The 12519-nt window shown below is 51.1% G+C and overlaps 1 protein-coding gene across 2 annotated transcripts in view; it reads left to right on the plus strand.

Annotated features, from left to right (window-relative positions):
* The window catches only part of EPHB1 (EPH receptor B1), an 84929-nt gene that overhangs the window by 29064 nt on the left and 43346 nt on the right, over positions 1-12519 (plus strand). For both annotated transcript variants that reach the window (XR_006165633.1, XM_032992567.2), the window contains exon 3: positions 1602-2283. Coding sequence is in view for 1 of the 2 variants with exons in the window: in XM_032992567.2 (XP_032848458.2) it covers positions 1602-2283 (682 nt within the window). In the remaining variant the exon portion in view is untranslated. The remainder of the gene's footprint in view (positions 1-1601; positions 2284-12519) is intronic.

Below are 12519 nucleotides of genomic sequence, written 5' to 3' on the forward strand. Positions count from 1 at the left end.
GCTCTGGGTTTTGAGGCTTTGTTTATAGAACCCACCCCAGGAAAAAAAAAAAAAAAAAAAATCCAACACAACAGCGAAGCACAGGAGATACTTGGTGGAGGGGGCTGGCTCCCTGATGGGCACAGTGAATAAAAGGATAGCAGGTGAGGTCCCCTTCCATGCACCCGGCCGGGGTGCAGGAGCTGGCGGGTGGGATGAAGAGGAGGGTTCCTGCAGCAAAGACAGCAGAGCAGTGGAGCTGGTGTTACGCAGGCGGGCGAGCGCTGGAAGAGCTCATTGTCTGGTGTTAATTGGATGACAGGGCTGTAATGCAAAGCCCAAGTGGGAACGGAAAACAAGGCCAACCCCCTTGGTCAGCGAGGACCTTGCAGCTTTCTCATGTGAAAAAGGTGTCTGGTAATGAAAGGGCATTGAATCTCCACGTCTTGTGCAGGGTGGAGAGGGTTTTTTTTGTAGTGCTTTCATGGTGTGGAATGAGAAGGGAGAGCTCTCAGCTGGATGCGTGAGGTTTTATTGCTGGTTTGGTAAACATTGCTTAACAACAGTGTGCAACCTTGAGCTGCGATCCTCGCTTAAACTTAGCGGAGCTGAGTAGGTGGACCCGGGAGCAAACGTTCAGCTGTGCTTGTTGGCAGTGAAAACAGAATAAAAACCTGTGTTTTTTTACATCAGGGCTGTGGTTTGCAAGGGGGAAGCTTGGGGAGCAGTTGAGGAGCGTGGTTATTTAATGGAAGAGGGCAAAACCTGTGAGGTTGCAGGGGTGGTTGTGGTGCAACAGCTCTTTGGGAAGGCTCAACGTAATGGGGCAGGTTGGCAAAAACCGTCTGCCGTTGTGCCCCCACGTAAGCACAAACGTGAGCAAGCGCTGCTGTAGCGTTACTCCTGGAAATTACGCATGATATTCAGAGTGCTGCTTAAAGATTGCCATATGAATAATGCTGTTATGAGGAGACTGTAAACATGGATTAGTTAAAATGAATGGATTATGAGGTTGTAAATCTGTCTGTAGGACTCTAATGCCATCATAGACTATTCACAGTTTGCCGCTGTCCCTTAATTGAAATTGTAGCCTGGATTATATTAATGCCCTTCTATAAATCGAATTGCAAATCTATATTCTCTCTCTGCGGTGGTAATGTTTTATTTAGTTAGTTTTCTTTGCCGGGGGAAATGATCCCATCATGCCGAGAGCCTGGGGTCAGGCTCACTCTCCAGCCCACGTGCTGGCTCAGGCTTTAATGAAGCCGTAGCCTCATGTGCTGCTTTACCTCCTGCCTCCTGGACCATCTTTCTTCCCATTTTCACGTCTTCTCAGGGCAGCTAAGACAGTTGCCCATGTGGAAAAAGATGTTTTAGCATCAGCGGGGAGCAATGGGGAGAAGCGTGCAGGGGTAAGAGGGTGAGGATTTTTTCGGTGGTGCTGGCCTGGGTGGTGTTTCTGCACGTGCATCATATCATGTTCCTCATCCCCTCTGGGGCTTTGGGATTCTCCTTCCAGCCCTGCCCTGCCCTGCGCAGGGTGAGCAGCACCTCCGTGGCTCATGGGCCACCACTGGGCCCTCTGCCTCCCTCTCATCGCTTCTCCCTTCTCCTTTCTGCAGTGGGAAGAAGTCAGTGGCTACGACGAAAACCTCAACACCATCCGTACGTACCAGGTGTGCAACGTCTTCGAGCCCAACCAGAACAACTGGCTCCTCACCACATTCATCAACCGGCGCGGAGCTCACCGCATCTACACCGAGATGCGCTTCACTGTGCGGGACTGCAGCAGCCTCCCCAACGTCCCCGGCTCCTGCAAGGAGACCTTCAACCTCTACTACTACGAGACAGACTCTGTCATTGCCACCAAGAAGTCCGCCTTCTGGACAGAGGCACCCTACCTCAAAGTGGACACCATTGCTGCTGACGAGAGCTTCTCCCAGGTGGACTTTGGTGGCAGGTTGATGAAGGTGAACACAGAAGTGAGAAGTTTCGGGCCCCTGACCCGCAATGGCTTTTACCTGGCTTTCCAGGACTACGGGGCTTGCATGTCTCTGCTGTCTGTCAGGGTCTTCTTCAAGAAGTGCCCCAGCGTGGTGCAGAACTTCGCCATCTTCCCGGAGACGATGACGGGCGCGGAGAGCACCTCTCTAGTGACTGCCCGCGGCACCTGCATCCCCAACGCCGAGGAGGTGGACGTGCCCATCAAACTGTACTGCAACGGGGACGGGGAGTGGATGGTCCCCATCGGCCGCTGTACGTGCAAGGCTGGCTACGAGCCGGAGAACAACGTGGCTTGCAAAGGTAAGGTTGGCCTTGGGTAACGAGGTGCTTTGATTATTTTTAAGCTTTGCTTAAGAAAACGTTTGCCCCCAGACAAGCCGTTTCGGGCAACGGCTGTTGTGAAATCGGCCCTTTACCCACCCTGAAGCGGTTCTCCTCCGGGGATTTGGGAGCAGTGGGCGACCTGCGGCTTGTCAGCGCGGTCGGGTCAGCAGCCAAACTCGGCGAGCGGCGTGGCGAGCGCGCGGGTGCCCGCTGGAAGCCGCCTCTGTGAGCTGCCGCCTTCAAAGCGCTGTGCGGGCCGGCGCTCGCCCCTTTCATCTGCCTCGTTATTTCCCCAGCAAAGCTGTGGGAGCCGAGCAGCCGCCATCGGGCTCGACTGCGGTGAAACTGCTCTGATTCTTGGCGTTAATTGGAATTATTCGCTGTTTTTTTTGGGTTCCCCCAGCCACGCCGCCAGCATGCTGCTGCCTGCTGGAGGCCTCCGCAGCACAGGGTTATAAATATGGAAGTAGCGCTCGCCGCTTTTCATCTCCGTTTGCCATTCTGGTGACTGTTTCCCAAATAACGGAGGGTATTTTTTTTCTATTAGCTTTACTTGCTGCCCTTTTCTTCTCTCTCAAATTAAGGTATTGTTTTGGTACGCTGCTTGGAAGGAGGGAAGAGGGAGAGGGCTTTTTGCATGAGAAGCTAGCCCTGTTTTATCAGCGCTTTCCAAATAGCTTCTAGAAGGCGGGCACCGCCAGGTCAGGGAAGGGTTGGGAAGGAGGAGAAGGTCAAAGGCAGATGTCCAAGTGCTTTAGGGCTGGTTTTGAAGAAGGGGGTGACGGGAGGAGGTCTGATGTGGACCTCTTCTGGTGCAGGTGGCAGCACGTGTAGCATCAGGCTTGTCTGTGATGCTCCTTGGGTTGGCCACCACGGTATTTCTTCTCCACTTGGAACTCCAGGTATATGAAAATGTCAAAGCTGGGATTCAGGCTATGGAGAAACCTGTTTGTTCGCTTGCTTTAAACCTGGGAGCTTGCGTAGTTTTTCACTGTGAAAAAACCACCTTCCTGCCCGGCCAAGGTGGAGACAGCGATGCCTTCCCGCGCCAGGGCTCCCAAAACTGGGAACCCTCCAGATTCTGTGTGCTCATGCCTTGCTTTCACACTGAGCAGCGTCGCTGGTGGATTCCTTTGAGTTTCACGGTTGACAGTGAGCGTGGTTTTGTTCCCACCAGGAGGTGGTCTGTTCCTTTGAGGAGCTGAAGCGCTCCGTCGGAAGGAGGGCTCTTCGCAAACCGGAGCGTTTCTGGCGAGATGTTCCTCTGCTATTGAATAAACAAACAGAGAGCGCACATGGTTTTATGGCAAAATGACATTTTCTCATCATGCAAAAATAAATACTAATTTTAGCGAAAGGCTGGAATTGGGAAATAATGTCATTTTGCCAGAAATGTAGGAAAACAATGATAATGTAAAACTGCCGCGGATTTTGGTGGTGTTGACCTTTCTATCTGCTGCCAGCTGGGGTTGTGGAGGAGGTTGAGGTCTTGAGTGCCTCTAAACCCCCGAGAGGAGCGTGCTGTGCCCACCTAATGCTCATAGTTTGGAACAGGGCAGAGGATGGAGGACAGCAAGGCATGAGTGGCACGGGAACAAACCTGCGCAGGGTGAGCATTAGACCCATCTCCATGGCATTTTTTGTTTCCTTTTTTCATGCAAACCCCAGAATGGTCATGATGCTTTCATGCCGTGGAAGCTGCACCAAGCAGACCCCTGTGAACTGGGAATTTGCTGAGTTTTCTGTGCGGCAGCATCTGGCTCTGGCTGTGCTCCCACTCCCGGTGGCAGTGCCGATGCCAAAGGAGAAACCCCTCGTGCTGCCCGAGTGTGGGCTCTGCCGAGCTCTCTGCCTTTGTGTGAGGAGCACGCTTTGCATTCGGGCTCCTTGAGGGGGAAAAATCAGGATCCTGGCAGGTTTGAGGGGGGTAGAAATGTCCTTATGGGTCAGCCAGTGACGTTTGGGATCCTGAAGAGCACCGAAGTACGCTGTGGGTGCAGACCAAGCAGGTGGTTAAACGGCACCAAGCATGTGCGTGATGACAGGGCTGTGTTTTTTTGATGATCCTGTGAGTGTTGTCAGGTGCTGGTATGATGCTGTCTCCAGAACAGAGCTCCGATAACTCCCCTCTCCCAATCCCTTAAGAGTATTTTCCAGTTCCTGTGCCAGGGGGATGGATGGCGAGTAGGACCTGCACGTTTGAAGGTCCTGCTCAGTGCTGGTGAGGAACACAAAACCCATAAGCCTGCTGGGCTCTCCTGGAATTTCACTAAAATCAGCCCTAAAAGCCTGAGCTGGGGCTTACATTGGGACTGTTGGAAAATTAACTGCATTTGAGTAAAAATCTGACCTTGGGTTGGACTGGCTTCTTGGTAGCTGGCATGTACCTTTTGGCCCTGAAGCTCCTCCTTGTCTCCCCACGGACTTTGTAGACCACAGGGGAAGACCTGAGCCCACTGCTGCCCTTTCCAAAGGTCGGTGGGCAGGAGACAGCACATTGCAAGGTTTAGAAATAATAATTTATCAGTTTTCCATTTGGCTTCGTGCTCTTGAAGGGGTCATATTCCCCCACCTCGTTCGTCCGTTGGGTTTGCCTTGCAGGGATGCTGACAGGATCACACCCCGGCTCCTGGGAGGCATGTGCTCCTGACATCTGCTCAAAGCCTTCATCAACCTGAGATGAGCCACTTAACAAGCCTGGGGGAATTGTCTACCAAGGAAAAAAAAAAAAAAAAAAACAAAACCATAATTTTATAACAAATAACAAAACCAGTATTTTAAGGCTGAGAAAATGGGCTTAATTCTTCAGTGGTGGGACAAAAATAGGGATGAATTGTTTAGCTCCCCCAGCCCTCTCTCATCCCCCCCACCCCCTGGGACAGAGGCTGTGCCTATCATGGGGCTATTAGACCGGAGCAGTTTCGTGCTGACAGCAGAGCTCGGGGCCGCTGAGGGATTCATTAATACCAGCTTTTATCAGCACTTAGCCACTCGCGAAAGGCACAGGCAGAGCTCAGTCTTCAGCGGGGGTATTTTGAGTCCCGAAGAAATTATCATTGTGTTTTAGGGTCAGAGTGATGGGGGATCATTACCACCACAATGCTAAGATGGGGGTGGGAGGGAGGCAGATTTTCTTTATTGATCTGCCCTGTTATTTGTTTCCGTCCCGGTCTGGTTTGGGTTCAGCACAGGCCTCCTGGCTGGTGCGAAGCCGCGTCGCTCTCAGCTGGGTGACGGCACGCCGTACCTGAAAACCCAGTGGGACTGCCAACCCCATCCTCCTCGACACCTCGTGCCCGTGAGAGCTGTGGGTCAATGCGAAATGGAGGCTGTTATTGAATCCAAAATGAATAATTCATTTGGTGCGGTAGCCCATGCTCCGTTCGGGTTGATATTAAATCCATTCGTCTTGCTCTGCCCTGTCCCTCAGCCTTGCTTTATGGCTTCCTTGCGTGGTCAAGGTGCAATGCATCATCGTGCTGGGGAGGAGGTGGGAGGAAAAGCGGGAGCGGGGATCGCTGGGAGGCTGGGGAAATTGTTCGAGACCTTGGATGAGTATGCTGGGTGGATTTTGCTTGTTCTCAAGGAAGATTATTAAACGCTTTCTCTGCTGGTGTTTGACTCTGAAGCCTAATGATGGCAAGGTAACCCCTCACTAGAATGATGTCAGTCGTGGGTCTCAGCTTTTATCCCTTTTGACGTTGAGGATGGGGCACTGTATTTTTGTATTTGTATTATTATTCCAGTCTGCTGGAATCATGCTGACTTTCCCTCTGACCTTCCCAGTACCCGGTGATAGTTTAGTTGCATGGAGAAGCTGCCGAAGGAAAAAGTCTGGATCTAAATCAGCTTTGAGCTTAATTTTTACTTTGTAGTTATAAAGCCAGGGAGAAGGGGTGAGAGAGCGGTCCTGCTGCTTCCTAGGCTTGTATTGCTTTCGATTTTGCCCTCCTGGCAAATTCCTGTCATTACGTGGCTGGGATCCTCCAAGCTCCCGTGGCTCAGGATAACGAACCAAACCGCTTCCTCGCAACAGCTGGAAATCTGAGCTAGCAGGGGTGGCAAAATTAAAAAAAAAACAAACAAACAAAAAAAAACAAACAAAAAAAAACCAAAACACACACACACACACACAAAAAAACGAAAACAAAAAACAACAACAAAAAAACAAACAAACAAACAAACAAAAAAACAAAAAAAAAAACCCAACCAAAAAAAAAACAAAACACCCACAAAATAAGAACAAAGCTGGGCTGCGATGCCCATGATGCAGAGGCTGTTCCTCGAGCACCCTTGCTCCCAGGCATTCCCAGCTTTCCACAAGGCTGCCAGGCCCCTGCCCCCTCCGCGTCTGGGTCCCCCAGCCCTTCTTCAGAGGCTGACTGATGCGCCAGGCTGGGCCGAGCCTTTGCCAAAGCTGTGTGTGGGTTTCTTTTGGTCGTCTTCATCCCTTGGGTTTCTTTGTCTCCTTTCTCCGTTTGTTCTTCCCTCCTGCCTTGTTTGTGGAGGGCTGGATTTGGGAAAGGGGTAGCGGTGGGGGACACATCCCACCGGTTGAATGTCAAGGAGCGAGTGACCCTGTGCTGGTCCCCCCATTAGCCTCCCCTCCTGCTGAGCAGCCCTGGTAATAATTATTGATTTCCTTTATTTATCCATCACAGAAGACTGGAAACAATAGCAGAGCAGATTTATAAAGTGATTTTTTTTTTAAAATAATAATTATGATTATTTTTTAATTAGTAGTAGAATAATTTGCTAACACTTAAAACAAGGGAAATGTCAAGTTTTCCCAGTCAGATTGTTGCTTGTGCTGTGGATATTTTTGGTCTCCCTGGCTGTGCCTTTGCCTGCCTTTTCCCCATGTACTGCGTTGGGGCACCCAGGAGAGGTTTTCTCAGGTGAGGAAAATTAGGTTGGTTTTGTCCCAGGGGCAAATGGCAGCAAGGGAGGCCGCGGGTTGCCTCGCCGTGTTGTGGGCACACGGAGCCCTGCTCCCCCATGCCTTCGGGTGTACCCATCCCAGGGAGCTGCAGCTCTGTGCCTGGCTCAGGGTAAGCATGCCAAGCATCTCAGGGCCTGCAGGAAGGCCCTTTTTTGCTTTTTAGGGTGGTTATATTTTTCTTTTTTTTTCCCCCATGCTGCTGCTGGCCCGCATCCTTCCCCATGGCATGGAAGCATCTCTTCTCCAGCCTCTGTGCCAACCCTGCTGCCTCTCTCCTCCCTGCCACTTCTTCTCTGGCACCTCATTCCAGATTGCCCGACCCACGAGTGATCCCTTTTTGAACTCTTTCCCCCTCTAAACCAAAAGGGGGAAACCAAAGAAGTAAAAAGAAAGTGCTTTCCCGGCTCGTCTCTCCTGCCTGCCTTTGGATTTGGTTTAGCAGAGCTGTGACTGGAAGCTTTTCTCCTGGTTGGCATCCCAAGGGGGGGTGGCTGGGCAGCGTGCCCGCACGCCGGGGCTGCGGCGGGTCTCCTCCTCCCCGTGCATTGCTGCGCCTCTGCTCCCGCGGGGCTGGGGCGCCTGGCAGACACTAACCCTCAAAAAAAGCTGCTTTTAGACCAAAGTGAGAGCATCTGCACAGCCAGGGCACCGTCCACCCCTAACAGGAGCAGAGCCATCCGGGGGGGGGGGTGTTTTGTTCCAGGTTTAGCCCAGCCACAAACCTCTGACCATTCAAAATTGGCCTTTTCCTCGTGTATTTTTTTTTTTGTTGTTTCGTTTTGTTTTGTTTTTTCACAATCACAAGTTTCCTGCCCGCCCTCCTGTCCTGCGTCAGCCCAAGCTGCTCTCCCCGGCTGCGCTGCGCTGGGAAGCGGGAGCTTTCCCAGCTCTTCCCGAATGCGGGCGTTGCTGCCGGAGGGATGGAGGGATGCTCCCCTTTGTTGCAGGGGCTTTGCCTTTGCCTGGCAGAGATCTCCCTGCTTCCACCGCTGGGTGGAACAGGCAGCCCAGTTTTACCACGGCCACGCTGTGGAAGCATTTTGAATCATCAGGCCTCCAAGAAAAAAAAAAAAAAGAAAAAGAAAAAAGTGTGATTTATTTTTTTTTTTTCCTTAAATTATGCCTTAATGAAGGCATCCATTAACCTCTGTAATAATTTCGCAAGGAAAACGTCCAGGAAAACCTTGTTAAATTTTTTTTCTAATGAGCGTGATGGGTTTTAATGAAAATCTTAATTAGACATTATTAACCACAATGTTCCTCCGGTGGATTTGGGCCCTTTTCTTTCCCCTGGTGTGGGGATGGGGAAGGATCCTGTGTCCCAGCTGCTGCTGGCGGGGGGAGACTTGAGCGCCTCAGCCACCGCTCTCTGGCTCTGCCCCCAAATCCTGAGCGAGGTCTGGGTCATCCCTGCGCTCCAGACTCTTCCAGAGGAGAAATGAAGGAGAAACTTGGAAAATATCCCGGGGAAGGTGTGAGTGGAAGCCAGGCAAGCATCTCGGGGCTGGGCTGCCCTAGCCAGGCCGTCACTGCACGTGGCCTTGGAGGGATTAGGGAACGGGCCCTGAGCTATGATGTATGGCTTTATTTTTTTTGCACATAGTTTTTTTTCCTCCTCAGATTCTATACCATGGGCCATTTATGTATTTCCCCTCCCCATAATGAGAATTTTTGAGTGCTATGTTGATTCCAGTTGTAAAAGAGGAAGAAAAATCCCCCCTTGATTTCCCCACCCCCTTTGCCCCCAGGGTCTTTTCATGAGACTGTTTACGTAAATCTGCTTCCAAACCCTTGGCTTGTTAATGGTCCATCTAGGAAACTTCCTGCGGTAGCTGAAATGCTTGGGGAAACTCATCTTTTTGGGGGATATCAGGGTGCAAAGCTCCATGTCCGTTTGCAGGTGCTGTTGTGGGCACGGATCCGTGAGCATCCCTGTGGTGACAGGGCTGCAAAACCCACCTGGCTTTCCTAACCTCACCCGCTCACAACAGCCCGAGAGGCCCGGCTCTCACCCCATCACATCGAAGGCCCTTTGCTCTCCAGCCAGACCGAGGATTGTTCTCCTGAACAATGGGAGAGCCACGAGGAAGCACAGGATCCGGCCCGCGTCCGGCACCGGCATTGTTCCCACCCTTGTTTGCAAACGGCCGGCACCTGGCAAATCCAGTGACTCAGCCCCGAGAGTTTTAAAGCTTTTCTATAACTTTTCCCCCTTTTTTTTTTTTTTTTTTTTCCTGTTAGAGTCACGAGAGCTCTTTTGAGAATGGCTTCAGTTGGCGCCGTTTTGCTGCTTGCAAGGGATGGGGATCTTGGCCATTTTCAGGGCTGCACTGGACAGCCCACGGCAAACTCTTCGAGAGCCAGCATCTCTCCCAGCTAGCTAGTAATAATAGTTAAAATTAAAAAAAAAGAGGTTTTTTGCTGCAGCTGGCTAGTCATAATAATAATTTTTTGAAAAGGATTTTTTTTACCACGGATGACTAGTAGTAATAATACTAAAACAGACTATTTTTCCCCCCAAGTCATGAGATAACTTACTGGCACTCCCCTGTGCAGGGCATCATGTGGGAGCTGTGCCCTGGGGCTGCAGTCAGGCTTTGCAAAGACTCTTGCAGCCTCTGCTTTTGGAAAGAAGCCTTTGGCAATGATTATATTTTATTTTTTAATAAGTAAAAGACCCATCGCATAAACGCAAGCCGTGAAAAAGCCGTGGACTGGGTGGAGTGAATCACCTCGCCGTGCTTCCCCCTGTCCATCAGGAGTTTTGCATGGGTTGGACTTGCCAGCCGGGGCCTGGGGCGCTGCGGGTGTGTGCAGAGGAAGGATGGAGCCCGCCAGGGTGAGTGAAAAAGAAAACTAATCAGCGCAGGTTACTGAGGTTTTAATTTTCTACCCTCTCCAAATGGCTGCGTCTGCTACCCGGGTCGTTCCGCACCCGGATGGTGACAAATGAAGCAGTGCCGTGGGTGTTAGCTCCGAGTGTGTTAAAAGTGGCCATTCGTCACGGCCGGTGTCTTGTATCTCAGAGGATGCGTTGAGAGCAGGAGCACGGTGATTAAATCAAAGCATGGCTTGCGCACTTAAGCAAGGCTTTGGAGGAGGGCTGAGGAGCCATGGGAAAATCCATCCGTCTTCAGCCAGTGCAGCAGTCTCACGGCCAAGAAATGATCCACGCCTTGTCTATCGGAGCATCGGACCAGACTAAATATTCAGTTGTGGGTGCCTCAGATTAAGATGTGCAAACCCACACGAGGAGGGAATTGATGTTCCCCCACCCTGGGCTCCCAAGGGAGCCTCACCCAGCAAGCAGCCACCGAGAAAATGTAATTAATAGCATGGGGTGGAACCGCATCGCTTCGTTTTCATGTTAAGCCCAGGAGTCACCTGCTTGTATGGTATTTATTGTACGAAAATTACTTTTAGGAAGGAGAGAGCTGTGGGCTGGGGTTAGGAGCTGGTCACCTCAGTGCTCTTGGTGTGGCTGCATCCTGCACGGTCATCACTGGCCTCTGGGCAGCAGCATCCCTGTGAACAAGAAGGGATGCCTGGACTAACACCATCCTCATCTCCTCTCATCTTTTCCTTCCCCGGGGCTTCTCTGGGACTATCCTCTGGCTGGTGTGGGCAGAGCTTTGCCATCTGCTTGCTTTTTGGGGTGAGAGTTGTAAAGCCCAGGGCATGGGGCTGTGTGCCATGCCAGAGGGCTCCGACCTCAGGTCTGGTTTCTGAGCTTTGCTGTCTAAAACTCATCCGTGAAAGCAGAGGCGTGCTGGGGAACCAATATACAAGGGGAATTCGGAACTGAATTTTTGCCCTAGCTCAACTGGCTTTCCTGTGCTGGGTCTGCAGCCAGGAGAGTAGTTTTGCCTGTGAGGTGAGACTTGATACTGACTTATTTTGATCTGACTTTTAAATTTTTTACTATATTATAGTACCTATCTGCATCCAGACGTGATGTCACTGAGACGCTTAAAACCAATCACTTGGTAAACTTGCCCTGGATATAGTTTTGGGATGGGTTCATGTACGCCAGCATGCGTGTCCCCTTGGGGGCACACAGGGAGCCGGTTGCCCTCCTTGGGATCAGGGATTACTTTGATGCTTGTGCGTTTTGCTCTGTTGCAAAATGCAGAATGTGAAAGCTTGAAATGGTTCTGGGCACGGCAGAAAGGTTTTCTGGGTGCTGCTGGGATCTGTCATCATCTGGCTAAATCCAAATCTCCTGGTTCTGCCACGGGCATCTGTTTCAACGTGCCGGGTGAGCGGGATCAGTGCTCGCAGGGGGACAGTGCTGCTGGGATGAGGGTGACAGAGTGAGACCTGGAGCTATCACAGACCTCCTGCCTCCACAGCCAATCTGCTCGTGAGCTCTTAATCACGTATTATTATTATTTAAGACAACTTATTCTTAGAGAGCCCAAGGTGCAAATTATGTTTCACAGCTAAGAAAAGCTTCCAGAGCTGCCTACGTACAGTAAATCCCTGCAATTTCGGGTAGCTTTGACTTATGTGTAACAGATGTTGAGGACGGAGGAGACTGTTTTGTTTTTTTTTTTTACCCGCTTGTTGCTACCACCAATGTGGGACACGGGTGGGGATTTTGGCAGGGAGAAGCTGGCTGTGCTCAGAGGTGGGGTTAGTGGGTGTTGTCTCACCCTGCAGCTTTGGGCATCTCTCCTGTGGTGGCAAAGTGCCAGTGTGTTCATGCTGTTTGCAGAAGGTCCTTTCCCTGGCTGGGAATTTTTGCCTGCCTCCTCGCTGTAGTACGGGCATAGGACAATGCAGGAATCATAGAATCATGGAATGGTTTGGCTGGAAGGGACCTTCAAAGATCATCCTGTCCAACCCCACTGCTGTGGGCGGGGACGTTGCTCAAAGCCCCAGACAACTTGCCCTCGATCACTTCCAGTGATGCTGGGCAGCCTGTTCCAGTGTCTCACCACCCTCATCATAAACAAAGATCTTCCTTATGTCCAACTTAAACCTACCCTCTTTCAGTTTAAAACCATTCCCCTTGTCCTGTCACTACAGGCCGTGGTAAAAAGTATCCCTCCATCTTTCTTACAAGCCCCCTTTTTATATTGAAAGGCCACAATAAGGTCTCCCTGTAGCCTTCTCTTCTTCAGGCTGAACAACCCCAACTCTCTCAGCCTTTCTTCATATCAGAGGTACCAGCCCTTTGGCCATTTTTATGGCCCTTCTCTGGACCTGCTCAACAGGTCCATGTCTGTCTTGTATTGAGGACCCCGGAGCTGCAGGCAGTGCTCCAG

Source organism: Tyto alba, unplaced genomic scaffold (genome assembly GCF_018691265.1).
Source record: "Tyto alba isolate M040663 unplaced genomic scaffold, T.alba_DEE_v4.0 Super-Scaffold_10, whole genome shotgun sequence".
In the NCBI taxonomy this organism is placed as follows: Eukaryota; Metazoa; Chordata; class Aves; order Strigiformes; family Tytonidae; genus Tyto; species Tyto alba.